Source organism: Balaenoptera borealis, assembly GCF_965194805.1.
Source record: "Balaenoptera borealis genome assembly, chromosome: 11".
NCBI classification, from domain to species: domain Eukaryota; kingdom Metazoa; phylum Chordata; class Mammalia; order Artiodactyla; family Balaenopteridae; genus Balaenoptera; species Balaenoptera borealis.
Window position 1 is genome coordinate 106,931,435 of NC_138868.1, and position 27,785 is coordinate 106,959,219.

Below are 27,785 nucleotides of genomic sequence, written 5' to 3' on the forward strand. Positions count from 1 at the left end.
GCTCAGTGGTTAAGAATCTTCTTGCCAATGCAGGGGACACGGGTTCGAGCCCTGGTCAGAGAAGATCCCACATGCCGCGCAACAACTAAACCCGTGCACCACAACTACTGAGCCTGCGCTCTAGAGCCCGTGAGCCACAACTACTGAGCCCACGAGCCACAACTACTGAAGCCCATGCACCACAACTACTGAAGCCCGTGTGCCTAGAGCCGGTGCTCCACACAAGAGAAGCCACCGCAATGAGAAGCCCACTCACCACAATTAGAGAAAGCCCACGTGCAGCAACGAAGACCCAACGCAGCCAAAAATTATTTAGTTAATTAATTAATTAATTTGAAAAAACAGAAGCAATATTGTAACAAATTCAATGAAGACTTTAAAAATGGTCCACATCAAAAAAAAAATCTTTAAAAAAAAAAAAAGAGTTTTAGATGAATCTAATAAAACCTTCAACAAGGAAGTGAGCTTGGGGGAGAGTTCTGCGAGATTTGCAGGAATCATGTACCCCAGAAGATATCCTAGAGACATTTATCAAAAACAGGAGAAGTAATGAGTCTGAAGGAAGAGCAGCTAAACGCATGAAATCCCCCCAAAGATGAAAATGCCATGCACTTGAATTCCAAGGACATCCCACCAACTGCTTCATGGTCTCTCCTGTCATTTAATTTGCTCCAAATAACGAAAAGCAGCTCTCCATCCTCGGTTTGTTATTTAACACGTTGCAGAGAAGTTGGCTGGCCGGCTGTTTATGAACGGTTTCTTCTCTGAAACATCATAAATCCTTAGCAGTTCTTCCAGTTTGGGGTTTGCTCTGTTTCCAGGTTTTAGCAGCAGCTGATCCACAGATACGGCCTCGTAATGGCCTGAAGATGTCCCCTGAGAATAGGGATGAGGAACTGAGAAACCATTCCCTGTGAGCCAAGGAAAGACGGCTACTAGGAAATGCTTTCCTCATGGGTTTGGGGCTTATGTTCAATCTTGTGCTGAAAGCCGCTGGGGGGAGGTGGAGAGAGGGCTTCCAGTGCAAGCAGAGGGGAGAGAGTGTTTTCACGGGTAGAAGAGGAAAAGAGAAGGGGAGAAGCATGGAAGCGATGGGTGGCTTTTGTTGCTACGCTGCTTCCTGAGCTGCCACCTCCCCACCCGGAGCCCACACTGCAAAAGCAGCCTGAACCGTGCAGGTCTCTGCAGGCCACCAGCTCCCCTGCACCTCTCCCCTTCCTAGCACAAGGCCCCAAGCCCTCACCACTCACAGCTGAGCCCTAAGAAGCAATATCACTAAGAGGAAAGACAGTCAGCCTGAGAAAGCTGAGCTTATAGTTTCAATAACTCAGCTGCCCATTAAGTTCTGAGCAAACCCCCCGAAAGGACTTGTCACCACGACCCCTGCAGGACAGCCACTCTTTCTAGCACTATCCACTCAACCATCATGCCTGGAGCCACCACCTCCAGAAACTCAGCCACCAACTCAAGTCTCCACGAGCAAAAAAAAAACAAAGCTAAAGAGCAACGGGGCAAGAGAGAGAAAAGAAGAGGCTGCTTGTTGGTGAGATTTTTCCAGCCCTCCGTATTGTTGGTTTGGGGACCTGCGTGTGCAGTGGGTCTTGGACCTCGGACCAGGGTCAGGGGTACCATGGTCTCTCGGAGACGTCGCCTGCCCGGCCAGGCACAGTGGCTCCTTTTCACTTCACACATGGACTCACTAAGTTCTGAGAGCTCAAGGCTTCTGTTTCTGTTTATTTGTCTTGCGTTGTGTTGTTTTATTAACCAGAACTTGAAAAGGAGGATTTCTTTGTTGTATTGCCATTTGGCAGAAGACTAGAGGTTACAGTAGCAAGCAGAGCCTAAACATTTTTCTTTAAAACTCGATGAAAGTTCCTTCCAGAGAGAAAAACTATATCCGATTCCCTGTCTCCCATTGAACCTCTGAAGGACTTCCCACACCTTACCTTCAAATAACAGAACCCTAGCCAAGGCAAATGGAAAAACATAAATTTTGCACGTAAAGTAAAAAATCAGAGGGTGCAGACAGGCCTGTGTCAACAGGGTATTTTTAGCTATCAGTGAATTTTTAGAATCAAGTTGTAAGACGTGGTGCTCTCCACGTGGACCTGGGGTGTGTTTTTTAGGACCTCTGCTACCCATGGCTATCCTCACCTCATTTTCAACAGTGGATAATATCCCCATTTAAAATACTGGGAAAACAGAGGCCCAGATGGAGGGAGAGTGACCAGCATTATTTTTCAGGGATTGAACAGCAGAGATGACGATCGAGATGGGACAATTCCTTGATAACTTCACCTCTTGGGGCAGAGACTCCAACTTGCATCATTTTTCATCTCTGTTTCTCAATATTCGCTTGCTGGCTCCCTCCCTAGAATTAAATACTGCCCCTTCATTAGGCATTACTTTCGTCTTTCTCCATCACAGACTTACTTCCTCATCTTTAAGCTCAGAAAAGAAAAAAAAATAAGTACAGAAGGATCTCTTCTGCAGGGATCTCAGAATCTCTCTCCTGGCTCCTAATAGAATGGTTTTAAAACCGAAGGTGACAGTGAACGATGGGCTCTGGCTGGGCCCTGCCCCTTATGCCAGGAGAGGAGGTGAATGCAGCAGCTCAATTTTCCCTCTGTTTCCCTCAACAGTCACGGGTGGCTAAGTCTCAACGATCAAGCTGTGGCCATTAGAGGCAGGAAATGGAATCGGAGAAGAGAGACATAGACTTACCCACCATGGAGAGCCCAGGGTGCTTCAAGCTCTCCCAGGTCCCCAAAGCCCCACCGGACATGCACCTGAACAAATCTCCAGGGGACCCAGTGCATTTCCTGGACTCCTGTTAACCTGTGTCTGCGTCCTCACTAGCTGATACTGCCCAGTCACCTTTGAGGGACTGTCCTCAGCTGCCTGAAAAACCGACTCCACAGGGTCAAGGAAAGCACCAAGCTTTGGACTGTGAATACGGTGGTGTGGTCCCAGCCTTGCTCCTAACCAAGCAAAAGAATCTGAATGCAAATTGCTTTGCTTTTGTCACCAGCGTTCATCAGCTCTGAGTACAGATCTGTAGGTAGAAGGACAGAACAACGAGGAGGTGGTGATGGAGACAACTTTCCCAGCATCTTTCACTCAAAGGTTCTTTTCTGTGGCTAGTGCTGCCTTTGATCAAATAGTCCACGTGTGTAGAATCTGTAGGATGACACTCATCCTTATAAATCATGAAGATTTGGGGCTCCATAAAGTCAGCTTTTCCTGAAATCACACAAGAGTAGTGAGAGAATAAAGGACTTTTTAACAAAGTAGCTAAACAGGATTGTTTATGAACTAAACTAGATGAATTTCTGAAGTCAAACAACTCACTTTTCAACCCACCGGATTGTGTGTGCACATGTATGTGTGCTTGTAAACGGGAGAGGGCTTGCCTACATTAGTGATTAGTTCAAGAATGCTATTAGATTATCATGCTGCCTGTCTGTTTAAAAATCAGTCAGCATTCAGTCACTTCTACCTTTAGCTTTTCTGATAAATGACAATTTATGAATAATACATCCTTTTCATGTAGACTGATTTCAATGGAAATAATTTAGCAAATTTTTATTAGAAGTTTTTTCCAGGGATGTTGCTACATTTCAGAATAGGTACACTTTGGCAACTGCAGCTACTGAATTCTTTAGAGTTTGGTAGAACCAAAAGAATCAAAAGACAAGGCACAAAATGGAAGAAAATCTTTGCAAACATAAATCTGATAAAGGATGTGTGTCCAGAGTAATGAAGAACTCTCAGGTCTCAACAGTAAGTAAAAAACAATAAAATACTGGACAAAAGATCTGGAAAAAATACTTCACCAAAGAAGATATACGGATGCAAGCACACATATGAAAAGATGTTCAGCATCATTAGTCATTAGAGAAATGCAAATTACAGCCAAGTCCTGGTAAGTATTGAGAGCAAGTGGAATTCTCAAACCTGCTGGGAGGAATGCAGCCTAGCTGTCCTTCAGTAGCTGAATGGATAAAGAAATTGTGGTACATTCACAAAAAGAGTACTACTCAACAATGGAATACTACTCAGCAATGAAAAGGAACGAGCTATTAATTCACACAACAACATGAAAGAATCTTAAATGCATTTTGGTGAGTGAAAGAAGCAAGACCCAAAAGCAACATATTATATGAGTCCATTTACATGACATTGTGAAATAGGCAAAAGTCTGCAGATGGAAAGCAAATCCCAGTAATTGTCAGGGGTTGAGGGTGGGAGGAAGGGCAGCACGAGAGAATTTTAGGTGTGATGGAACTGATTGGTAAAGATGAGGGTGATGGTGTTATATGGTGCTATGGTGATGCCCATTTGTAAACAACATAGAACGGTACACCACAAAGCGTGAATGTTACTGTATGTAAATTTTAAAACTCAACCCCAATTTCAGGGGAACCCAAGATGGGATGCAGAGTATGACAAGTGAAATTAACTGCATTTCAAAGGAATGACGTAACCACACTCAAGGGCTGAGGAAGAAACATGACCTAAGTAATTCTGGGAAACATTGCGTTGAGCAGATACTGTAAGGCGAAAAACAAAAGAACCAGGCATAAACTCCATATTTTAGTTGGGCGAATTGTTTCTTCCAAGGGTATGAATTAGCAGTTCTGAAACAACATAGGTATACTCTGGCTGAACAAATAAATAAATATATTGTAGAGAGTAGATGTCAGATTTCTCACTGTTGGAGAAAGAAATAACAAGTAAGCAAAGAAGAAAGGTTAGAATGGACCCTATGGTATGAACCGGCATCTGAGGTGTCAGCATTAACTCATTTTTAAACATACGTCTATACAGATGGTTATGGACTGTGGAGTCCATATGTTGAAGCCCTACCCTCAATAGGACTGTATTGGGAGATGAGGCTTTTAAGGAGGTAACTGAGGTTAAATGAGGTCTAAGAGTGGGGCCCTAGTCCAATGACTGGTGTCCTCATAAGAAGAGAGGGAGGGATGGGCATGCACACAGGAGAGGCCATGTGAGGACACAGAAAGAAGACCACCTACTGCAAGCCAAGGAGCAAGACCTCCGAAGAAACAAGCCCAGTCACCACCTTAATCCTGCACTTCCAGCCTCCAGAATTATGAGAACTGAATTTCTGATGTTTAAGCCACGCAGTCTGTGATATTTTGTTTTGGCCACCTTAGCAGACTATGACACAAATAGAAAGATACAGAATGGAGGGTCTTCCGTGGTGGTCCAGTGGTTAAGACCCTGTGCTTCCATTGCAGGGGGCACGGGTTTGATCCTTGGTCGGGGAACTAAGATCCCGCATGCCTCATGGTGCGGCAAAAAAAAAAAAAGAAAAAGAAAGATACAGAAAGGAATACAGATACGTGTGTTTACTTAGGTTAGTGTACACACATATATTTCCTTACTCTGTTTGCTGAGAGGGCCTAGAAGCAATAGCACCTAATAGCAAGGAGCACAGCTAATTGCCAGATCTTGGTTTCCAAATACCATTCTGCTCTACAAGGAACTGGGGATCCTTGGAGGAGCAGTTGATTCCAGGGCTGGGCAGGGAAAATGCAAGATAATCCTGGTGCCAGAAAGTAAGAAGATGCTAAAGGAGAAAAATCAGGAAGGATGGGACATGTCAAAAGGATGCAGGGGTCAATCTGAAAAAGTTCCCAATGGCCCAAGTGGAACAATTTGAGACAAAAAAAAAATAAATGGTAGTAATGAATTACAATCCAAAGAGGAAAATAAATACCCAAGAGTCCATACTGAAGAAAGGAAGGAGGGGAGGGAGGGAGGGAAGGAGGGGAGGGAGGGAGAGAAGGAGGGGAGGGAGGGGAGGGAGGAAGAAATAGAGGAAGAGAGAGAAAGAAAGAAAGGGAGATAGGGGCAGTGAAGGAAGAGAAGGGACAACTCTTTCTTACAAAAATTTCCAATTAATAACTGTAGATGAAGTGAGTGCATTCACCATTAGAGCACCACAGTAATTATTGCTCAAGGTGAAATCCAAGTACAAATGCTAAAATTATTGAGCAAAAGAGTAAGGTCTCAAGGTTGCAAGGTATTTCCTCCCCAAATACTTGTTAATTGCAAAGTATCTTCCCCCAGCACTCAGATTCTTATTAATTGCAAAGGGAAAAAATAGTGACTATACAGGGAAGTGTCCTAGTCAGCAGCACCTTGACCAAGTGCTCAAGGTCAACATCACCAGTAATAAGACAGGTCAGTGTCATGGATCCTCCAGAATGATGAGTTGCAGGAGGCACCTCACCTCTGTGTGTTCTTCCCCCAAACACAAAACCTCGATCTAATCATGAAAAAGCTTCAGACAAACCCACAGTGGGACATCCTACATAAAACCTCACCAATGCCCTTCCAAATGTCAGGATCGTGGAACATAAGGAAGGACTGAGTTACTATAACAGAGGAGGTGGCTAAGGAGACCTGACAGTTCAATGCAATGTGGGTCCTGGACTAGACCCTGGAGCAAAGCAAGGACACTGAAGGAAAATCGATGAAATAGGTATAGTCTGTGGTTTCTGAATGGTATTGTACTGACGCTAAGTTTTTATAATCATGCCATGGCTATGTAATATGGGAACGTCAGGGGAAGGGTATGCAAACTATCTCTACTATCTTTGTGACTCTTTCTCTGGGGATGAAGGGAAGAGAAGTGGAAGGCAACATTGGATGCTTTAAACATGGAAAGAGAGAAGGGAGTGATAAAGTCAGTGAACTGGCATTCTTAGTGAAAAACCAACCCCACCACCACCTAAAGGAGGTGGAAAGTACTCTATTTCATGGACACATAGATAGAAACTCAGCAAGGGAATATGAGATTAGAGGTTAAAAGGCCTGGGGTCTAGCCAGGCCCTGCGGCTCCCCAGGCAAAGTGTGACAAATTGTTTATGTAATTACTTAGATAATGTCTAAAACACATTACTTAGATAATGTATAAAAGATGATTCTAAGAGACTCGGGTTTCTCATTTATGATTCAGTTTTCACCAAGTAAAAGGTGGTGATAACAGTAATCGTGTCACTTACTGAAATAGCATGTTTAAATATTGCCATGAAAAAAAGCAATTTCTGTTTCAGATTCTGTTTTTCCATCTGGAAATTGAGTATGAATTTCTCTAGAGTCCTTTCCAATCACACATGACTCTAAGGGCTACATAAAACATAGCATGTAAATGTTATAATAGTAGAACAAGATCAAGTTTTCTATGTAAGCTCATGTCATTCTTTGACAGAAGTAATATGTGAAATCTTTATTAGCACAAATGACCTTTTCAATAGCACATGTATTATGGTTGGAATAAAAATTACCCTAAAGATAAATGTGGGAGGTGAGGAGAGGCAATTCTCTTTACAGAAGCAATATCTGTTTACAAAATTTGAAAAATGTTAAGCCATGAAATTTATATAGCTGTTTCCCCAGTGCATGAAAATGTGACCTAATTTTAATATCACCAGTTTAACGGTCCAGAGTTTATCCAAGAATGTCAGCTGAGTATCCACGCAGCATATATATGTGAGTGAGCTTGTGTGTGTGTTCAAGCAAGTAACTACGGATTCTTTTTTCTTATTCCAAGTGTAAGAAAGCTATATGAAAAGTGTGTCTGGAAAACAACCACCTCGGTAGCTTAAACGCACACCATTGTTGATCTCGGTGGGCTCCCACTTTTCCTGCCCCAGCAGTTGAAAATCAGCTAGTACGTGGCCTAAGCATCAGCCACGTGTACCCTCCATCCCTGTCCCCGGTGGGGCAGGCAGGAAATGCCAGCCTCCTCACAGGAAAGCCTGTTGCGGTGAGATTTCCCGATTTACTTTATGAAAGCAAGAAGGCCAGATACAGGGGGAGATAAGCACTCAAGATTGCAAGTCCTTATCGTCTCTGGGTCCTGGGCCCTACAGCTATGACCAGTTTCTCTGCTCGAGATGCAGGCCAAAATTCAGTTTGGTTCCAAATCGAAAGGACTACCCAACTGAAAAAATGTGATCATCACCCACCCTTGTCAGCCTTTGCGAGGAAACCAGGCAAACGACTTGCTGAATTTTCACCATGGGTGGTAGTCTGGCCGGGGGAATTCCTAAGGAAATGAAGAGACTGGCTCTCCACGTGGCTGCACATTGCAACCACCTGGGGGCGCTGCAAAAAGATTGGGGTATCTGGTCCCCAAGCCAGTGGTCAAAGCTGTGGTGCCTACTTGACTCTTGTCCAGCTGACTTGCGAAATAAATGTTCAGTGGGCACACTGCTGCGTGGCTCATATAAAAAGGTTCATGGAATGAAAAGGGAAGGGACCTCAATAGGGCAAGCCAGCCAGCAGAGGTGGCCAGTTGAGGTAACAAAGGATGTGCAGGACTCACTCAATTAAAATCAAACAAGTGCCGGTCACCGCCGCCCAGGCCAAATCACTCTCTGGTCAGAACTTGAGGAGGGGAGAGATAGGGGCAGGAGGGGAATATTACCCAATGGAAGGGGAGCCCTATTTCTTCAAGGTCCACTCTATGCCACCTCCTTTGTTCTAGTCAATTTTTGTAAAACTGAACCAAAGTCATCACCAAAAGTAGCGGCACACAGGCTGCATAGAGAGTGACATATAATTTCCTACCCTTTCCATAGCCAACTTACCAATCCCTTCGAAGCAACAAGAATTCCAGAGTCAAATACTCAGTTCTTCTACGTGCCACTCACAAGTCTGATCTTTTACAAAGAGAAAATAGGATTTGGAATAAATCTATGTCCCTCTTGCCCTCAGACAAAGATCTAGGAGACATCTTATTTCACAAAGTCTGATATAAAAACACACGCTAAGAAAATGAAAACATGTCCTCCACTTTTGATCTCTTATCTAGGAAAGCCAGGTTCCCTCAGAGGAACTCACAAGGCAGGCGGTGGGTCCCCAGTGTTTATTGTGTTAAGTGGGGTACATTGTTTTGCGTTCAGCTGTGAAGTGCACTGAAGTGATACTGAGTGGCCATGCTCTCTCCAGGACCCCGCTGTCCCCTGTCTGTCAAAGCTGAAGGTCACCAAAATAATAATAATGACACATCAGACCAGTATTTGATCAGGCAAGTATTTACATAGCATCTTTTTCCTCTAGAAGTTGGAAGCACTCGGCCAAAAGCCTCTCAGTTCTCAAAAGACTCTCCTCAGGCATTCGCGTGAGGAATATTGTTTACCCCTCTCCTCAACCAACCATTTCCTATACCTCACCCCACTCCTACCACCTTCATTAAAAAAGATGTCAAAGACCTTCATGTCATATAGAATTGGCATTGGCCCAGCTTGACTTTTGTCTGGGTTTTTTCCTTTCTTTTTTTTTTTTAAATTGGGGGTCATTAAGGAGGGAAGGGGGCAGACTGTCATCCAGAGTGAAGTCAGAAAGAGAAAAACAAATATCGTATAATATCGCTTACATGTGGAATGTAGAAAAATGATACAGATGAACTTATTTGCAAAGCAGAAATACAGACACAGACGTATGGATACCAAGGGGGCGGGGGTGGTGGTGGGATGAACTGGGAGATTGGGATTGACATATATACACCACTTTGTATGAAATAGATAACTAATGAGAACCTTCTGTATAGCACAGGGAACTCTCCTCAGTGCTCAGTGGTGACCTAAATGGGAAGGAAATCCAAAAAAGAGGGGATATATGTATACGTATAGCTGATTCACTTTGCTGTACAGCAGAAACTAACACAACAATGTAAAGCAACTATACTCCAATAACAATTAATTTAAAAAAAGGAAGGAAGGGGGCAAATACTATGGCATCTATTGTCCTCTCCAATCCTCAGCAGCCAGAGTATTTCTGTGGCATTTTTCTCAGCGGTGTCTCAAAGGGCTGTTTTTTTTCAACTAACACAATTATCTTCTACCTCAAAGTTGCAGTGGATGGACCAGCTGTCTCACTCTGTAATTATGTTTTCAATCCTTTAGTTACCGATTCATTCCCCCTCAAACTATGATGGTCACTTTTTCCACAAGAGGTCCTGAACCCGATGCTTTCTTTTAATTTTATTCTCCTTCTTTTTTAGGGTTGAGTAAGACCAGACTGATAGAGCAAAGATAACATAGTCTTTGCAAACTTTTGCCTTCTCAGAGATAGCAAAATGATACCCCTCAGGTCCTTTTTATGACCCATCCTCCCACCCCTGGCAAACGAATGAATAAATAAATGGATGAATAAATAAATTTCATTCAGTCAAAAGAAACATCACCCTATCTGGAATCACACTGGAATTATTACAAAGGAAACATTCCACAATTTTTCAACAGGAACAGGGATGGAGACCATCTCCCAAAAACCTGGAAAAATATAACCGTAGATGAGATTAGTAATATGCTCCTTAGAATTACGAAAATTTAAGCTAGAACAGGCCTCGGGATTATCTAATAAAATAAAATTAGTAAACTGGTATCCATGAGTAGATAACTTAAGGGGGAGAAAAACTTGCTTAGGGAGTTAGAAGAATGAATCTAAAGTATATAAAAATCTTTGGTCTTCAGAGCACTTCTTTGCCTTAATGCATAGTCCCATTCATTCTCCAGTAACCTCACGTCTTCATCCCCAGTCCTGGGAAACTTTACATATTTTAGATTTATAGATGGGGCCGAGGAGGTGAATCTGTCAGCTGGGGGGGACCGTTTCTCTTGTACCTGTTTGGATTGCTGATTTGTTGCCCCAGCCGTTCTCAATCCTGGCTCTGGATGGTCCCTGTTTTGCATCCCATGCTACTCATCCTAAGATAGATCCTCTTTTACACTGAGGATATGTATGAATGTGCCAATGTGTGTGTGTGTGCGTGAGCGCGTGTGCGCGTGTGTGTGCATGCGCATGTGTTGGTATGTGATGGGAATCAAAGGACTGATCAGGTCACACACATCTTGGAATCTAAAGAGCCCCCGTCTGACCGCTCTTCTCATGGGTTCTGTTCTACTCACTGCCTCTATTTCCTGGACTTATCTCCCCGGGCAAATTTCCCACCCCTTCCCTCTCCTTGTAATTTCCAGGAGCCCAATCTAGGTTTACAGCCTGTCCAGGGCCACAAGAGGACACAGATAGTGAGAGATAAGGAGTGCGACACCTTGCTGACTACACTTTAAAATCTGAAGTTGCTTCTTGGAAGAGCAATTTCCTTCCTTCCTTCCTCCCCCATCATTACGAGCAAAAGCAAATAGAGGACACTGAAACTCAATGTGGTTTTGGACTTTATCTGGGGTGGAAAGAACCCCAAAGACAGAAACACTGCTTTACACACAAGGCCACACATGACCCAAAACAGTGTGGATACACAATAGACATTGATCATCATAGCAAGTTCTAGAAATGTTGAGTCAACATAGTCAATTCCTTTTGCCTGCTTGGAGAACCCAGATCTTGGCAAAATACTATTCCTCAGTTGTACTAGTCTGCGATGGCTGCCATATTAAAATGCCAGAGTCTTAGTGGCTTAAATCATCTATTTTCTCACAGTTCTGGAGACTAGCTGTCCCAGATCCAGGTGTCGGCAAGTTTGTTTTCTCCTAGGCCTCTCTCCTTGGCCTGCAGTTGGTCACCTTCTCGCTGTGTCCTCACATGGTGGTCTTCCTTCTGTGCTCTCACATTTCTGTGTCCCATCTCCTCTACTAAAAGGACACCAGCCCTTTTGGATTAGGGCCCATTTTTTTACCTTATTCACCTCTTTAAAGGCCTTATCTCCAAACATAGTCACACTCTGAAGCGTGATCAGGGCTTTAACGTATGAATTTTAGGGGGACACGATTCAGCCCCTAACACCAGTCATCAGGAGCAGAACCAAGACTGGAACCCAGAGTTTCTAACCCTAGAATGTGAATTTGCCTTTGATTCACATCCTTTCCCAGGTTAAATAATCTCACAGAATTACAGCACGCTCTGATTGGAAGGCATCTCGTGATGATCTAATCATAGCTCTCTCGTTTGCCAGATAAAGAAGCCAATTCGACTTGTCCTGCTTAGAATCCTAGAACCCATGGATGGCCCAGCTTGGTGCCACCCAGTTATTCCCCCACTGGGGACCTTTCTTGGATTCCAGTCCCCTGATCTCTAAACTCTACACCAGGGTCACCTGCCACCCAGGCCCTGGACTGCAAATCTACAGCCCAAGGAAGCGGCTTGGTACAGGCTGGTACCTGGAGCAAGAAAGCCCCCACCCCTTCTCCTTTGGAAACAGTTGGAGGGATACACTGGCTTTCATGAGTTTTCCTACCCCTTTCCCCCCCCACCATCCTCCTCTCTTTTGTGCCTTCTTATGGCAGCTGTTACCAATTTCAGCAGTCTTCTTCTGGCAAATCGAAGGCTCCAGGTGACTAAGGGAGTTGGTCATATCCTCCTGGAGGATAGAGAGCCTGTGTCTACTCCCACCCACCCCTGCTCCCAGACTGCGTGGTCAAGGCCAGAGACATCCCTAACCCTCCCCCGCCTCATACATGCACAAACAAGGCAGGCTTCCAGGTCTATGTCCAGTTCTGAAAAGAACTCCAGATTATTCCTCACTTCATTCTCAACTCATCTGTTTTCCCAGGACCAACAAGAATTTATTATTTGCATGACCCTTGGGATGAATGCCCATTCTTGGCTTTTAAAATTACCGGAAGAGTAGGAAATAGGACACGTGCTCAAGCGCACCCACCAGCCCCCAACACACACACACACACAGAACCCTGAAGAGTTTGGTACAGAACCTGGAGATGGGACACCTCCATCAACTGACCACACGAAGTGTGTTTGGGAAGAGGGATGATCACACGCTCCCTGGTTAAACCATTTATGTAAAAATGCAGCCAACACATGAGCACTGATTTCATGTAACCCTGCAAAGCGGAAAATGAATCAGGATCACTCACTCAGGTGTAATTTTCCTGTCAGTTTCGCCTTAATAACAATGTGATGGTTCCGTGTGCTTGTTCTGTATTTCCTTCTTTAGTTTTGGCTCAGAAAGGAGGGATGTAGCTAAATAATCATTCTGTTTCTCTGCCTGTCAGTTTCAGTGTGGACAGTAAGTATCCAGACAAACTCAACTCCTGCCTTCAGGGAGCTTACAGTCCAATGAAGGCAACAAACCTTAGACAGATGTGTCAACAAATAAGGATGTAATACCAACTGTGAAAACATAAAGAAAAGGGTTAAAAATCTAGGGGCAGGTACTCAAGGGATCTCTCAGAAATCACCTTCAAGAGAAGGAAGGAGGAAGGAGGAAGAGTGGGAGGGAGGGAAAAAGAAAATAAAGGGAGGACAAAGGGAGGAAAAGCCTAATCTGGGTGGTGAGGTATTAATTAGACAATGTGCTTCATTTTCATCTCCTCTAAGATAGCTGAAGCCTTCATTTTCAAACCTCTAACTTTCCTAAAAAGAGCTTACCTTTGAAATGCATGACATTAGTGCAGGATTATAATCTGCTGGAGGAGCATCTTCTGTTTTACTCGTGGTTGTGTAGAATAGCGTTTGTTCCCTTTGGGAGGGAAGACAAGCTCTCCAAGAATCCCAAGAACAAAAATACGGGGCCATGGCTCTGGTACTTCAGTCCCTTCCCCTCCCCAGCCCTGTCTTGTTTTCCTAAGCCGTGGCCAGGAATGTGCTGGGCGGGGACAACCCGGCTGTCAGCACTGAGCCCAGGCAGCCCCAGTCACGGTCCCAGGCTGGCCTTTCACCTCCCAGCTCTCCCGGCCGCTCTTATTAAGCAGCAAAATGTTTCAATATGTTGAGCTTTGGGGGGAGGGACGGAGAGAAAAATCGGGATATTGTTGAGAAGGAAATAATGAATAACCCTGACGCCCATACCCCCCACGTGGGGAGATCTGGGTGATAAGTGCGCTTTCTCCAGAAATGGAATCCAAGCAATTGCCTTTTGGTCAGAAATTTCCAGAGCCAGTTGGAGGGGGAGGAGAGGGAAGAGGGGGAGGTGGAAAGGAGGGAGCAGGTACTAAACAAATTTTCCCAGTGTCCAGAACCAAAGTAGCCAGAGATCTGGGTACCCCAGGAAGGAAGAGGAGGGGAAGGCTGGAGAAACTGAGACTAATTATCAGAGGTGTACAAAACGGTCGGTTTTGTTCTTACAAACCGACACACTCTCTACTCTTACCTGTCATCTCTGCTTTCTTCTCTCTGCCATCCCCTTCCCCCACAAAAGTTCTGGTCTGGGGCTTGGTAAGCAGTTCCCTTTTACAGGAGACTCTGGAGAGGGGGGCCCAGGGTCTGTGGAGAATGGCCCTGGGATGGGGCAACTGAAAGGCAGTGCGAGCACGGCCCACAAATCGGAGCCCCATTCAAGGCCAGGTCTACAAGTGGCCTACAAGCCAAGAAATGAGCAACATTCCAAATTTCAAGAAAACATAAATCTGAGGACCCAGAAAAAATCCCTTAGTAAGAGTGTTTTTTTTTTTAATTGAAGTATAGTTGATTTACAATGTTGTGTTACAGCAAGAGTGTTTTTAAACGTATGTGTATCAAAACCCCATAATGGTGTTGGTTCCCTGACACTTGCAATCTACTTGCTCTTATAGATGCTGCCTAGAAAATGTGAGTCAGGAGGTAGATGCCTGGAGAGGACCAAATAAGAGAAAGGAGTAACTTTTTTTTAAAAATTTATTTATTTATGGCTGTGTTGGGTCTTCGTTTCTGTGCGAGGGCTTTCTCTAGTTGTGGCAAGCGGGGGCCACTCTTCATCGCGGTGCGCGGGCCTCTCACTATCGCGGCCTCTCTTGCTGCGGAGCACAGTCTCCAGATGCGCAGGCTCAGTAGTTGTGGCTCACGGGCCCAGTTGCTCCGCGGCATGTGGGATCTTCCCTGACCAGGGCTCGAACCCGTGTCCCCTGCATTGGCAGGCAGACTCTCAACCACTGCGCCACCAGGGAAGCCCAGGAGTAACTTTTAAGGAGGAAAAACTTAAGGGCTTGAAAAATCAAAGTAGACATCACTCATATCATTTAAATTTGAAGAATAATTCTTTGCGCTGCAATCGTTTGAAACTGAATAATCAGCTTCAAGAAGGCCCTGGTTTCTCCGTCTCCTCCTGGCTTGACTCGGTTGTGTGTCTTTACATTTATGATACATGGTGGTTTCTGGTGATCCTTGACATTTCCTAGTAACACAGGGAGGCTTCTGGAAAAGCAGCTGGGGGCAGATGGGTGGCTGTGTATTAGAACAATTCATCAGACAGCAGTTGAAATATTGATAAGAAAACGGAAATCAAATTAAGAGACGGAAAAGAGAGAGGAAGAGGGAGTGGGACGGAGAACGCTGGAGAGAGGCGGCGGGGAGGAAATCTGCAGGACGCACGGACTTGAGTGGTTCCTGCAGCCCCCGAGGATGTGCAGGAGCTGAGGCTGCCTGTCTGGATACGCTGGAAAGAAAGGCAAACGTTGGCTCTGGGCAGCCAGCAGGTTTAATTCCGTTCTGCCAAGGATCAGGAGTCTGGGGGCAGAGGATTCACACCAAGAGCTTGAACGCCCTGGAGCTGCTGGAATCCAGCTCCTGCTGGCGGAGCAGGAAGGGGTGTCTGAGGTGGGTGTTCGTTTGCGAGGGATCTCTGGGGGCGATGCAGGGTCACAGCTGCCTGCTTTAGGTGCAGCCTGGAGGCTTTCTGGGGCTCCTTCTCTCATTCTCTCCCAGGCTTTCTTTTCTGTCCTTTTTTCCCTCCTGCTCACTCTTCTTGCAAATTTCACTCCAACTTTCAAAGAAAATGGGGAGACTCTAGGGCAAGGGCACCAGGGGAGAACAGTGAATGGGAATCTAGGAGCCTGGAGAAACGTACCTGGTCCCTGAACTTGTGTGTCTGTTGTGGCTTCGGGAGCCAAAAAGCTGGAATTCGTTAGTGGGGAGAAAAGCGTTTTATCAGAAACACATTGGCTGCTGTAGAAGCTGCGCCCTGCCACGTTAGAGATGGTTTAAGAGAAGGAAGGGAAGGAAGAGGAGAGAGACAGCCGCCAGACTTGGCCAGGCGGGGAGAGACTCACGCAGAGGCACCTGGCCTCCTAGGGTAGTTTTTGAGTCCTCCAGTCCAAATATTCAAACTTCAGACCCCACCTCCCCTGCCACTAGAAATGAGGCCGCCTCATTCATTGTCTTTGTCTCTGCTGGGGAAACTCCATTTCTTCCAGAAGCGGTGGCGGTGAGGGGTGCGCTCTGGGAAAGGGGCCTCCATAGACCTCCAGAACCTTGAGCCAGGGGCCCTTCTAAGCGGTCCCCCAGCAGGGAAGAGGGAGACAGCTGGACGCTAGTGAAGCCCTGGGGTGGGGGGTAGGGGAGTCAGGCAGAAGGTCTGTGCCCCGAGGGCCCCAGCGTGGGCAACTCTGTGTATATCTGTTTCCTGGGGCCTCGGGCTGCAAAGCTGAGGAGACCTACCTCTATCCTGGCCACCTTCTCTTCTCTGGCAAGGGCGCACCCATATCCCCACCCCTGCATCCCCAGGTATGAAACTACGCAGGCCCTGGGGGAGACGGGCATCTCCGGTTGCCGATAGAAGGTTACAGGACTGTAGGAAAGAGACCCAACGGTGTGAGCTGCCTCTCACCACCACCCCTTGGCCTGAAGCCTGGGGGATAGAGGCGCAGGAAGGGTGAGGGTACCTGCACCCCACCCTCCCTCACTGGTCCAGGTGGATCGGAGCCTCCCAGCCCTCCTGTCGTCTCTCTTTTGCTCTCCCACTTCATTCTGCCCCCCACCATCTCACCCTTGCTCCGCTCGAGGGTGACTGAGGTTTCTCCCACCCAGGTTGGTTCTTGGGCCTTCCCGACCCTTCCTCACCCACCCAGGATGTTTCAGACAGTCCCCGACACGTCGTCTTACGTCAAGGTAAGACATGACAGCGTCTTTAAACAGGTAATGACCCCCCCCAGCACCCCCCGACCCTCTCCCCGGACCTAGGGTTCCTTCCCCCTTTCCGCGTGAAAAGAGGCGGGTGGAGCGGGCCGCGCTCTTAGCAGGTGGGTGTGGAGCTGGGGCCACTAGCTAGACTGGATGAGGATGGCGCAGACCCTCGGGAATCCCTGGTTGAGGACCAAGCCTCTTGGCCGCTTCTGTTTGGGAGAATGGAGGTGGGCGAGCCTGGTGAGGGCCGTGCAGGAAAGCCGAGACGCCGGCACCGGGACCCGCGGGCCAGCGTCCGGTCCCGATGGGTCGTGCGCCCACGCCGCGCCGTGCACAGCAGGTTCCCCGAGTCAGGGGTCTGTGTGGACAAGAGTGTGAGGGTGTGAGCGCGCGCGTGTGGGTGCGGGCAAGTGATCGCGACGTGCTTCTCTTACGGGTTCGACACCCCCGGTCCTCAAGCCCACCTTCCTCGGCTCCACCGGCCCCTCAAAAGCGCAGATTCCTGTATTTGAAGGTATATCGAAGGGGGTTGGGTTTTTTGTTTTTTGTTTTTTTCCTTTTCCACAGCAGTTCCCAAGAATGTAAACAAACCGAGGCCAGGACATCTGGGTTACACGTTTAATGAAAATCCGCCAGCGGGGCGGGCCGAAGGTGCGGAGCTGCCCGGGGTGGGGACCGCGGCGAGGAACCCTCGCAGCCCAAGCGCGACCTCCCGCCTTCCGGGTAGCAGCCCAGATCCTTCCCCAGCTCCGAAAAGGAAGGACCGCTGCGGCTCGGCAAACTAACTCCCACCTCCTTAGGTCTCGGCTCCGCCCCCTCCTTCCCGAAACCCCGCCCCGAGAGGCCCCCGCCCCTCCCTCCTGCCCCCTCCGCTGCGTCCAGCACCCGCGAATGCCGGGCGGAGTGACCGTCTGCGGGCACCGGGCACCTCGACGGCGTGGGGACTCTCGGGTCTTATCTGGGCGCGTCAATTTTGCGTCCAGCCCTCCTGCTGTTTCTCTCAAGGGAAATCTGTTGACACCAAGTAGCATCTTCCCCGCCTGTGGTCTGAAGGAGTCCATAGTCCCTTTGGGGAAGCCAGGTTTTGGAGGCTTGGCCGGGAAGGGGTGTTTAATCTATCAGTGATGAATGAATGAAAAACGAGTGAATCAATGGATGGGTGATCAGTAAACGGATGGGTGGATGGATGGCCCCCAGGAGGTGGCAGAGCAGACACAGACTACAGCGAGCTCGGTTCGCGGCGTCCAGGCTTCCTGAGGGGTTATGGGCGCGGTAACCGCTCCCACCCCACCGCTCCCGGGACGCGGGGCGCAGCTGACCCGGCTCTCACTCCCGGCTCTGCCCCGAGGGCTGCGAAGGGCCCCGGGGCGGGGAGCTGCAGTCTCTCTCCCATCCACTGGGACCCCCGAGCCTGCACACACCCGGGGACCCAAAACCTTAAGGCTGACCCAGGGGGGCAAGTGGGAGCCCGGGAGCCTGACCCAGGCCAAGAGTCAGAGAGGAAGCAAACGGGCCCCGGCGAGTAGAGGGAGCCGCTGGGGGAGGGCGAGAGGGGCGGCAGTCTACGAGCTCTGGCCGCCAGGGGAGCCGCTCGCCGCAGGAGCTCCTTTCAAGGGGAAAAAATGGATTTTTCGGCAGCCACAAAGTTTGTATTGTTGCACAAAGAGGTGCATTGATGAGGTCGGGAGGTCCGCGGGGCGGTGACAATCTTGGGTCTGTTCCGAAGGCTCCCTACGCCTACCATTTGCCAGAGGGGCACAAAGAGTCCCCGGCCGCCAAGCCCCGGCCATCCCGCCTCAGCACTCGGCTCCGGTATTATTGACAAACACGGCAGGTCCAGGCGCCCGGGCCCCAGGAGCCAGGAGACGAGCCGGGCCCTGGGGAACCAAGGGTGCCCACTCCACCCGGGCAGCGATCTGGGTTCCAAGTGCTCAAGGAGGACCGCTGAGGAGAGAGCGTAGGGCGGGTTTGAGGCTGGAAAGAGCAAGAGAAAGGTGAAAAGGGGGAGAGCATTGTATTTGTACTAACTTATTTAATATTAATAGCAACCCTCGGAGGTGGTCCATTTTGCAGATGAGAAACTGAGGCATTGAGAGGTTAACGTAACCCAGCTTACAAGGGGCAGAGCCAAGATACAAACAATAAGGGCAAAGTTGTGCTGACTGCCAGGCGAGTTCTAAACACTCACTTCATCTTTACAACAGCCCTTTGAGGTAGATCCTATTATAAAGCCAACGTACAGATGAGGACATTGAAGCACAGAGAGGTTAAGGAACTTGTCCAAGGCCACAGAGCTGGTAAGTGCAGAGCTAGAATATAAACCCAAGGAGCCGGGTTTCCCAATGCGAATGTTCAACCAGGACGTTCCACTTGTAGGTATCGGGGAGGGGCAGGAGACCCAGTGGAGGAACCCTGACCACGTCCTTGCGAGGTGCCCGCACTGGGCAAAGCACTTGTCAATCCCAGCGCCAGGAGCACATCCCCGAAGACCCCTCGCCGCCCCACTCGAGACTGGCAGGGTCCCCCACTTTCCCTCTTTACGAGTCTCCCAGACTCCTTGCTCTCGCTCCCCCTCCAACCAGCGTGCTGGTTCAGCCCACGCTGCATTCTGGGGGAGACTCCCCCCAGCCAGACGAAAAGAGGCTGGTAGCCCCAGAATGTTCGCAACGGCACGGCCCAGGGGCAGCATCTGGCCGGCAGGTCCTGAAACGGCGTTTCAAGGACACAGGTCTGTACTTTGCATGCTGTTTGAGGCGGCTGGGAGGCAGGGCGGCTGGAGATTTGGAAAGGCTGAATTCTCCCTTCCCCCAAAGCCCCCATCTAGGCGCCGCCACCGGGTGAGGGTCCCGGCACCTGGCTGGTCTCCACCTCTTGTCAGCCTGCGCTCTCTGGTCAGTCTCGGACTCCCTTGGGATTTCCTCCTCGACGCCGCGTGGTCTGGGGACCCGGCCCCGGAGCGCCAGGGGCTCGGGGCGCAGAGACCCTCCCCCTCCCGGGCCCTCCCGCCGCCGCGGCCTCCCACGTAGCGTTTTGAACCCTCTTGGCGCTAAGGCAAGAACGAGCGTGGGGAGCGGGCCGGGCCAGCAGAGGCTCTAAATCTTCCTTCAATCTGTGAGTCGATGAAGTCTGAGAAACAAATTCAAAGCAGGCGCGCCTGCAGAGCCTTCCTGCAGAAATACTCCCCGGCATTCAAGCGCATCCAGGGGCGGCTCGAGCTGCCTTGTTTGGCTAAGGTCAGACGAGACTCGAGTTCTCCAATAAAAATAAATCTCAAATTAATTATGGCCTCGAGCGAGGGGCCAGACACTTGAAGCTGCAGTTGTGCAGTCTGGAGTTTTGGCGCTCGTTCGCCCATCCCTCCCCCGCGCGCCCTCCCCCACCCCCCTTGCCAGCTCGAATACCCGCCGAGGCCGCCGGGCCGGAGGGGCCGGGAGGAGGGAGGACGAAAGGGGAAGGACCCGCCCGAGACGCCCTGCCAAGCCTGGCATCTTTCGGGGTTTCAAGTGACCGGAGGCCCCGAGGTCTGGAGGCACCCCAGGGACCCGGCTCCGGTTGTCGCGTCCTCCCACCCCCAACCCGGGCTGGGACCGAAGAAGCCCGGGAAGCCGCGTCTGGAAAGTCTTGACCGGGTCAAAAGGGCTGACATTGAGCGAGCCAAGACACGTTTCACCCCGCCGCTCCCCTCCCGGGGGAAGCAGGACTTCCGCATCTTTGAAAATATTGTCAAGTGCGGATGGTGCGAGGCAAGTCGCCCCACCACAGTTGCAATGAAAATGCTCCAAGTCCAAAGGTTTCCTGAGTATTCGCCCCCGTGGTCATGCTTTCTGCAAGTGACCTTAGACTTAGAAACGTGTGGTGGGCTCTTTCGTTGGTCCCCCTCACCCCACCCCGACCCCCGGTTGCTAGCTTTTGTTTTCAGTGTGGGTTCGGCTCCCTTGGCTGTGAGCTCCCCCTGACTTGAAAGCCAGCCGGAGCTGGTGGGGTGGGCAGGGTGGTACTGGGCATCAGCTCCTGGTCACCAGCCCTGCCCAGTCTGGGAAAGGGAGAGGCAGGACAGTCTCTGGTGAGCCAGGAAAGAGGGTGTGAGCAAATGCGCGGGCTGGGGTAACAAGCCCCTAGCTGGGCCAGGAGAAGGGAGAGGAGGGGGAGGGGAGAGGGCAGAAGAGGGGTGAGGAGAGAGAAGGGGAAGGATTCCCCCTCCCCAGCTCCAAGACCGTTTTCATCTGTAGCCGCCTCACCACAGGCTCTCTATCAATTTGTCTCAATGCAAACATTCGAAATATTCTCTTTGGCTGCTCGTGAAAACAATGTGAGCTGCCAGGATCAAACCATCTTTCCAGATGTCTGGTGGTAACCACATTAAACAGGGCAGACTTGTTTACTGTTGTGTTTGGTTAGGGCTTTTTTCCCCCTTCAGGATTTAAAAAAGCAGCAGCAGCAGTGGAGTGGGACATCAAACCCAGAGTTACATAAGTGGGCAGCCCTGCCCACTGCCATGCCAGTGCGGGTCACAGGGAGACTCAGATTCCCTCAGAGGGCTCTTCAGAGTTGGGGGGGCTCTTCTTTCTGGGTGGAGGACCTTGTGAATGGACAGGAGCTTCTGACAGAGGGGCTGGTAAACACTCAAAGCCACGGCCCCAGTGCCAGTCAGTGAGTCACTGAGGGGTGACAGCTGTACCAGTGCCAGCCTCTTCCCCCTCCCCACCATCTTCAAAATTACGAAATTGCCAGAAGCTTTGGTTTTACAGGCAGAAACAGAAAGTGCTGTTGAGTTCCACAGCTCAAGCAGGAGGGCAAGTCCTCGTTTTAATCTAGTTCCACATTGAGTTCTCCCTAGGGGAGAGGCAGCTCCTGCTAAAAGGAGTTGGGGGTACTAGAGATGTTGGGGTGACTTACTGATCGGAGCAGTGAAGCCAATCTGTTATTTGCCAGGCTGGACAGGAGTTGGGAAGAGACACCTGGCCAATGTTTGGCCACAGAGGTGCCTTCTCAAGTACTAGGAAGACCGGGTGTAGAAGGGGGAGACGCTGGCTGGCCTGCAGTGGCCTTTAACGGCCTGAGTGTTTGCCCAGCACCAGGAAGGGGCCTCTGGCCGTAGACTGGAGTTCTCTATGCCTGAAAGAGGGGGAATGTGGCCCGGGGGTGCCGGGTTTCTGGTCAGGTCCGTGTGGGAAGCGGTCTCCCCGCTCCCTCCTGAAAGCCTTGTTGTCGTTTGAAGGTCGGCAGAGTCTGGGCTGAAAAGGAAACAATTTGGGGTTTGAAAGGATGTAATTCATTCTTCCTTTCCCTTTAACCTCTTTCCTCTCTGGAAAGCATGTGGAAACGCTGAAGGGAAGAGAGAAAGAGGGCGGGCATCGGGGCCGAGGGGAGGAAAGGGTTAAGCCTGATTTCTTTTAATTGAACTCCAGAACTGGTGGCCCCAGGCAAAGGGGGGGACTGACCCCGCTAGCGGTAACCAGATGTGGCGGTCCCAGGGGAGCCTCCGAGCAGACCCCTGGATTGAGAAGCAGACAGGAGGTGGGGGGGGCCGGCCCGGCCCCCATCCCACCCCCATCCCATCCCCCACCCCTCTCCCCCATACGCGCACCGAGTCACAATCGCTGGCAAGCTGCATCCGCCACTCCAGGTCTGGTCACGTTCAGACCCGTGTCTGTATTCGAACCCAAAATTGGAGCTGAATTGATGAGACTAATTTCGAGAGGGGGGTGGGGGGAGGGAGGGAGGCCAGCGAGCTCTCGGGCTCAACTGCTCCTGAAGAAATAAAGAATTAATAAGTCACCTTTTTCGCCGCTGTGGACACCCTTTTGAAAATTTTTCTTTCCAATTGACTCGGATCTCCTCTGGATTTTTTTTTCCTCTTTCTCCGGGTGGACTCTTAAATAAAAGTGAGAAAGTCCAAAGCGTGGTCTGGAGAGCGTGGACAAGGTAACTTGTTTCGGAGGAGGTCGGGGAGAACCGAGTCAGGCCGAGAGCGCCCGGGGGTCCCCTCGCTGCGCCAACTGGAGCGGGCGGCGGCACTGCGGAGGGACCCGGGAGGTCTCCGGGTGGCGGGGCCCGACAAGGCGGGCCGAGGGGAGGTTGGCCTCACGGCGGGGTGGGGATGATGGTCTGGAGCCCCGGCCCCGGGGGTCTCACCCGGGAGAAGTCTGGGTCGGTGTGGGGATGTTGCCTGCTGTGCTTTGGAGACCCGCCGGCCAGCCTGGAGGGATCGTCTCGCCGTAGTGTAGGTTTCTTGGGGCCCAAGGTGGCATTGCACAGGCGGCTTTGACCCGAGTGCCAGGGCTTGGGCCATCGGGTCGGGGTATGTGCCGGGGGGTTGACCCTAGAAGGCGCGGAGCAGTGGCCTGGGGTGCCGCAGGTCCCGGCCCTCGGCGGGCGCCGGGACCTCCCCCGGAGCGGAGGGGCCGAAGCGCTCCTCCCCGCGTGCGTCCCTCCGCTAACAGCTCGCTGGGAGCCGAGTCCACGCCCCCGACTGCCGGGGTCCGTCCGAAACCGCCCCGAGTCCGCGTCGATGGGTGAGCCGCTCCGGGAGTCTGCGCGACTCCGCAGCCGAGGGCCCGAGTGGAAAAATTCCCATTGGATGCACTTTCTAATGGTTGGTCGGCTTCGGTCGCGTCCGGATCTTCCCGGGCAGTAGGCTCCAGGTTGTCCCCAGCCCGAGTAAACTCTCCCGCCCCCTGCCTTCCCCCCACCCCCACCCCCAAAAAAGTTTGCCTCCGGCTGGAAAAAACATTAATGAACGTATCTGTGGGAAGAAACGGCAAGTGAATGAGTCAGGAGGGCCACCTTCGGCCAACGGCCCCTGGAAAGGAAGGAGGCCAAAGGCGTTCGGTGTTGGACTTTGGGGGAAGGTGTGGGGGGAGGCGTGCAGACTGCGGGAATCAGGGCGCGGGCGCCGGGCGTGGACCCCGGCATTGTTCCCCGCTCGCTCTTATCTCCCGGGAGCAAGTATCCTGTGTGCGCAGCGCATGAATGTATCTGGGCATCTCCGCGTGTATTTATATAGTGTGTGTGATGCGAAAAGCAGGACCCGCGGAGGAGAGGAAGAGGGGGTGTGAGGGGGGGAGAGGGAAGACGAGGGAGAGCAGAGGGGAGAGAAGAGAAGAGAGAGGAGAGCGAGAGACAGAGAGAGAGAGAGAGAGAGAGAGAGATAGGACTTCCTCCCCATTCGCAAAGTGAAGTCACTTCCCAAAATTAGCTGAAAAAAAGTTTCATCCGGTTAACTGTCTCTTTTTCGCTCCGCTACAACAACAAACGTGCACAGGGGAGCGAGGGCAGGGCGCTCGCGGGGGGCACGCAGGGAGGGCCCAGGGCGCCAGAGAGGCCGCGCCGGGCTAATCCGAAGGGGCTGCGAGGTCAGGCTGTAACCGGGTCAATGTGTGGAATATTGGGGGGCTCGGCTGCAGACTTGGCCAAATGGACGGGACTATTAAGGTAAGCGACCGGGCGGTGGGCGCGGAGCGCCGGGGTCGGCCGGGGCGGCGAGGCGGCGGGCAGGCTGGGCGCGGGGCGCCGGGGTCCCGGAAGACGTGGCCACTCTCCCTTCCTTCCGCGCCCCGGCTTCGCGCCGTCTCCTCCCGCGCTCGGGTGGCGAGTCTCGCAGGCGGGGGCGAGCCGCCGGGCTCCCCGCCGAGGGCGATCTCCCCCGCACCCCTTGCCCGGAGCGGAGCCCGGCCCCCTCCCATCGCGCTGCCGGCCGGGCTGCGGGCGGGGGCGGCGGCGTGAAACCCGGGGAACCGGGCGCCGATCGCAGCCGGGGGCCGGAGACCTCCGGGGCCACCACTCCCACCCGGCGAGCCGGGCACCTCGGCCCCGGCGCTGGGCACCCGCCCGGCGGCCGGCTTCCTCTCCCCCGAAGCCGAAGACGGCGGGGGCGGGCGGGCAGCCGCCAGCAGCCCGGGCCGCTGCCGGGAGGGCCCAGGGGCAGGCAAGTGGATTGGTTGCAGGCGGATCGGGGTGCGAGTGAGTGTGTCTGGGGGTCTGTGGGCGCGGGCTGCTCCAGATGGAAGCCCTGTTTACATGTCAGCGCGGGCCGGCTTCCCTGCCTCTTGGTACTTCTGTTGCCGGGCTCTCGGCGCTCGGGAGCTGCCGGCTCCTCGGGACTAACGGGCCGGCCTCGCCGCTCCTCCGCCGGGGCATCTTTTTCCCGGCCGCTCCGCGCCGCTCCGCACGCCCGGCTCCCGCACTCCGCGCCCGGGCTCCCACCGGCCTCTCGAAGAGGGTCCCGCGCCTGCGGAGCCGCTCCTCCTAAAGTGAGCGGCCCTGAGCCGGCGGCCCGGACGACTGCCGGGCGGCCAAACCCTACCCCCCAGACCCTAGCCTCACCCCGCGCCTCGCGCCCGGGTCCACGTTGCCAAGTGCAGCCCAGAGGGACGGGTGAGGGTCTGGGTTTCACCGCAGGCTTTACGAGGGTTGACTGCCTGCTCCCTCTGGAAGGGGGAAGTGGAGCCAGAAGCAGAGAGGAGGGACAGCCCCTAATGAGACTGGCCTTAAGAGGCCCGAGAGGAATGAATGGGACCAGGAGTTGGCTGCGAGGCTGTCCCCCAACACCAAGCCCGAGTCGGTCTGGAAAAGCTATTAGTCTGGTGAGGTGGGGGCTGGCAGAGCCCGCCATTCCCGGAACCCAGAGGAATCAAGTCTTTGCTCAGGGCTGAGGAAGAGGAGGCAGATGTCGGGCTCGGAGAATTCAGGAGATTTTTATCATTTGGGTGGGGTAGTGGTTTTTATTTTCTAAGATTTTTGTTGTTTTTTTTTTTCTCTGAAAGTTTGAAATATGCTGACTTAAGTAAAAGGCACCAACAGCAGGAACTTGAAAATGTGGAGATGAGATTACTGATTGTGTTGGGTTGAAGGGAGCCTCTGTGAGTCTGGGTTCCTCCACTTTAAAGTGCTTGGGTGAGGAATGGGTGAGAGGGCATTCCTGCAGGGAGGTGGTCACCCACCGGTCATTTCATGCCAGCTTCTCTTCTCATTGGTGGGTGCGTGCAAGTGTCTCAGTATCCCTGGTTTAAGAATAAGATGCTCCACTCTAGAAAACTCCCCTCACTAGGATGCTTGCCACTTACCCAGAAGGCCCCCAGCTGACCCGGAAGGGTGGTAAGATGGCTCCAGGGTCTTGATGTGGACACCCTAAGGAGAAGTGAAGCAATATCTCCCCGATATTCAGACCTCTCAGCACAGGCCCTGAGGGCAGGGAGGAAGCTGTGGTCTGTGAACCCAGGATGTGCTAACCTCTTTAGATGCACACACAGGGATTGGCATGGCCGTCAATGAGAACAAGCTTAGACCAGGACCCTGGCGCTTCATGCCAGGGTGGGAGTGACAGGGTTCCTTCTCACCTGGGTGATGGGAGCATGTGAGTCCCGTGCAGACCCTCCCCGGAGCACCTTTGTGTGTGATCCAGGTTGCCTGGCTGACCTGTTGGTGGGCAGAGCAGTGGCTTTCCAAGCAGGCGTCTTCACTGCCCAGCGTTCTGAAGGATTGAGTGTTTAGTTACACTTTGGTATTGAAATTGTGTGAAAGCCACAGTTTCCTGTTCATGGGTGACCTTCGGATCTCGGGGTTCCCAGACCCCACTCCCACATTGGTTCAAACACTGTGTTTGGAGAGGACGGTGGACAAGGAGAGGCCAGGTCTCTGTGCGAGGATGCACAGTCCATTCAGCCAGTATGAGCTTCAAACTCTTCTTAAAAGTGAAATAGCAGGACTAGATTACCTCTACAATAGTGCCTTTCCAATCCTTTCAGTTCCTAAAATATCACGCTCACATGCTCTTGCAAGAACATGTACCTCCGTGTCCACGAAATCCAGTTCTAGGCTGAGAGAGGTCAGAAGACACCACATACCATGTCGAATTTGTAGACACAGATTCAGAATGTGTGTTCCCAGTTTGAATGGCCTTGACAAGTCATCTTTGACTAATTCTGGATGTGATTTTTATGCACCTGCGTATTTCTTCCTCATATATGAAGCATACTTATATTTCAGAATACCTCTGGGTCTCATCACTGGGGAGCTGTTTGGTCCAGAATGCCAGGGAAGTCTGGATTCCTTTGCAGAAGCTTTTTACTTTGTGCATAATTTGCACAACTTCGTGTGATTGCAAAATCTTAACTTCATCACCCTTGTTATAATAAGTCCTTCTGTATTACTCTCTCTTCTCCTCTCCAAGAATGTCTCCTGGGAAGGCTCCGAGCATCATGTTGGGAGCACCAAAATTTGCAGGAGGCCTTCCACTGTTCTTTTGCCACAGATAAGTTAGCCTAAATGTTAAACAACACCCTATACCACCCTGCTCCCCACGGTGATGGTATCAGTTGTTGAAAAGCACGTGATACTGGTTGCTGCTTTAAGAATGACCTGGTTTCCAAAACTGCATCTTAGTTCTAGGCAGTCTTCAATTGAATCTACTTATTTCATCTATGGAAGCTTGATTCAGTCAATGCACATGGTACCATTAAAGATGGGGAAACAGTCAGAGAAAATGCAGACCTGGTGAATGAAATAGGGAAATGAACTGGGGACTCCAAGTCAGAAAACCTGGGTTCATTCTTGGTTCTGCTGCTCAGTTGCTGTGTGTCCTATAGCAAGGCACTAAGCTCCTGGAGACTCAGTTTTCTCATCCATAAAATGGGGCCAAAGTACCTCCTTGCCGTAGGTCACAGTAAGGATTCAATAAAGGCTGGTACCTTCGTTGACTGTACATTAGTTGAATTTCTCCTTGGGGACAGGGCTTGTGGGGATCGACTGGGCAGAAAATTAGATCATGGGTATGGATTTATTATAATAGGTATTTCATTAATGCTCTGAATCTTAATTAGAGGTCTCTTATGTCCCAAGGCTCTGGTTTATGTGTTGAGGATAAAACAGGGGTCAAAACCCTGCTGGAATTTATACACTCTGGCGGAGGTGACAGACACATAAATAAATAATTCTATGTCCAGGGTGATACA

General features: G+C 50.9%; 1 protein-coding gene and 2 long non-coding RNA genes across 6 annotated transcripts in view; 2 read left to right on the plus strand and 1 right to left on the minus strand.

Moving 5' to 3' along the window:
- The first annotated feature begins 14,452 nt into the window (after positions 1–14,452).
- Positions 14,453–27,785, plus strand: part of FLI1 (Fli-1 proto-oncogene, ETS transcription factor) — a 122,286-nt gene continuing 108,953 nt past the window's right edge. Inside the window, exons 1-2 of one of the 4 annotated variants that reach the window (XM_082342375.1) lie at positions 14,453–15,528; positions 16,738–16,845. In XM_082342375.1, coding sequence (XP_082198501.1) covers positions 16,780–16,845 — 66 coding nt within the window. In that variant the 5' untranslated portion in view covers positions 14,453–15,528; positions 16,738–16,779. Of the gene's footprint in view, positions 15,529–16,737; positions 16,846–22,631; positions 22,759–23,920; positions 24,268–27,785 lie in introns of those variants that run through there. The other 3 variants (XM_082342376.1, XM_082342378.1, XM_082342377.1) reach the window with 3 other exon arrangements.
- LOC309605962 lies at positions 17,957–20,145 on the plus strand. Its single transcript, XR_014231591.1, has 2 exons — positions 17,957–19,561; positions 19,647–20,145. It is a non-coding gene; the product is annotated as an uncharacterized lncRNA (long non-coding RNA).
- LOC309605961 lies at positions 21,615–22,750 on the minus strand. The gene is made up of 2 exons (XR_014231590.1): positions 22,613–22,750; positions 21,615–22,067 (listed from the first exon to the last, which is right to left on the minus strand). It is a non-coding gene; the product is annotated as an uncharacterized lncRNA (long non-coding RNA).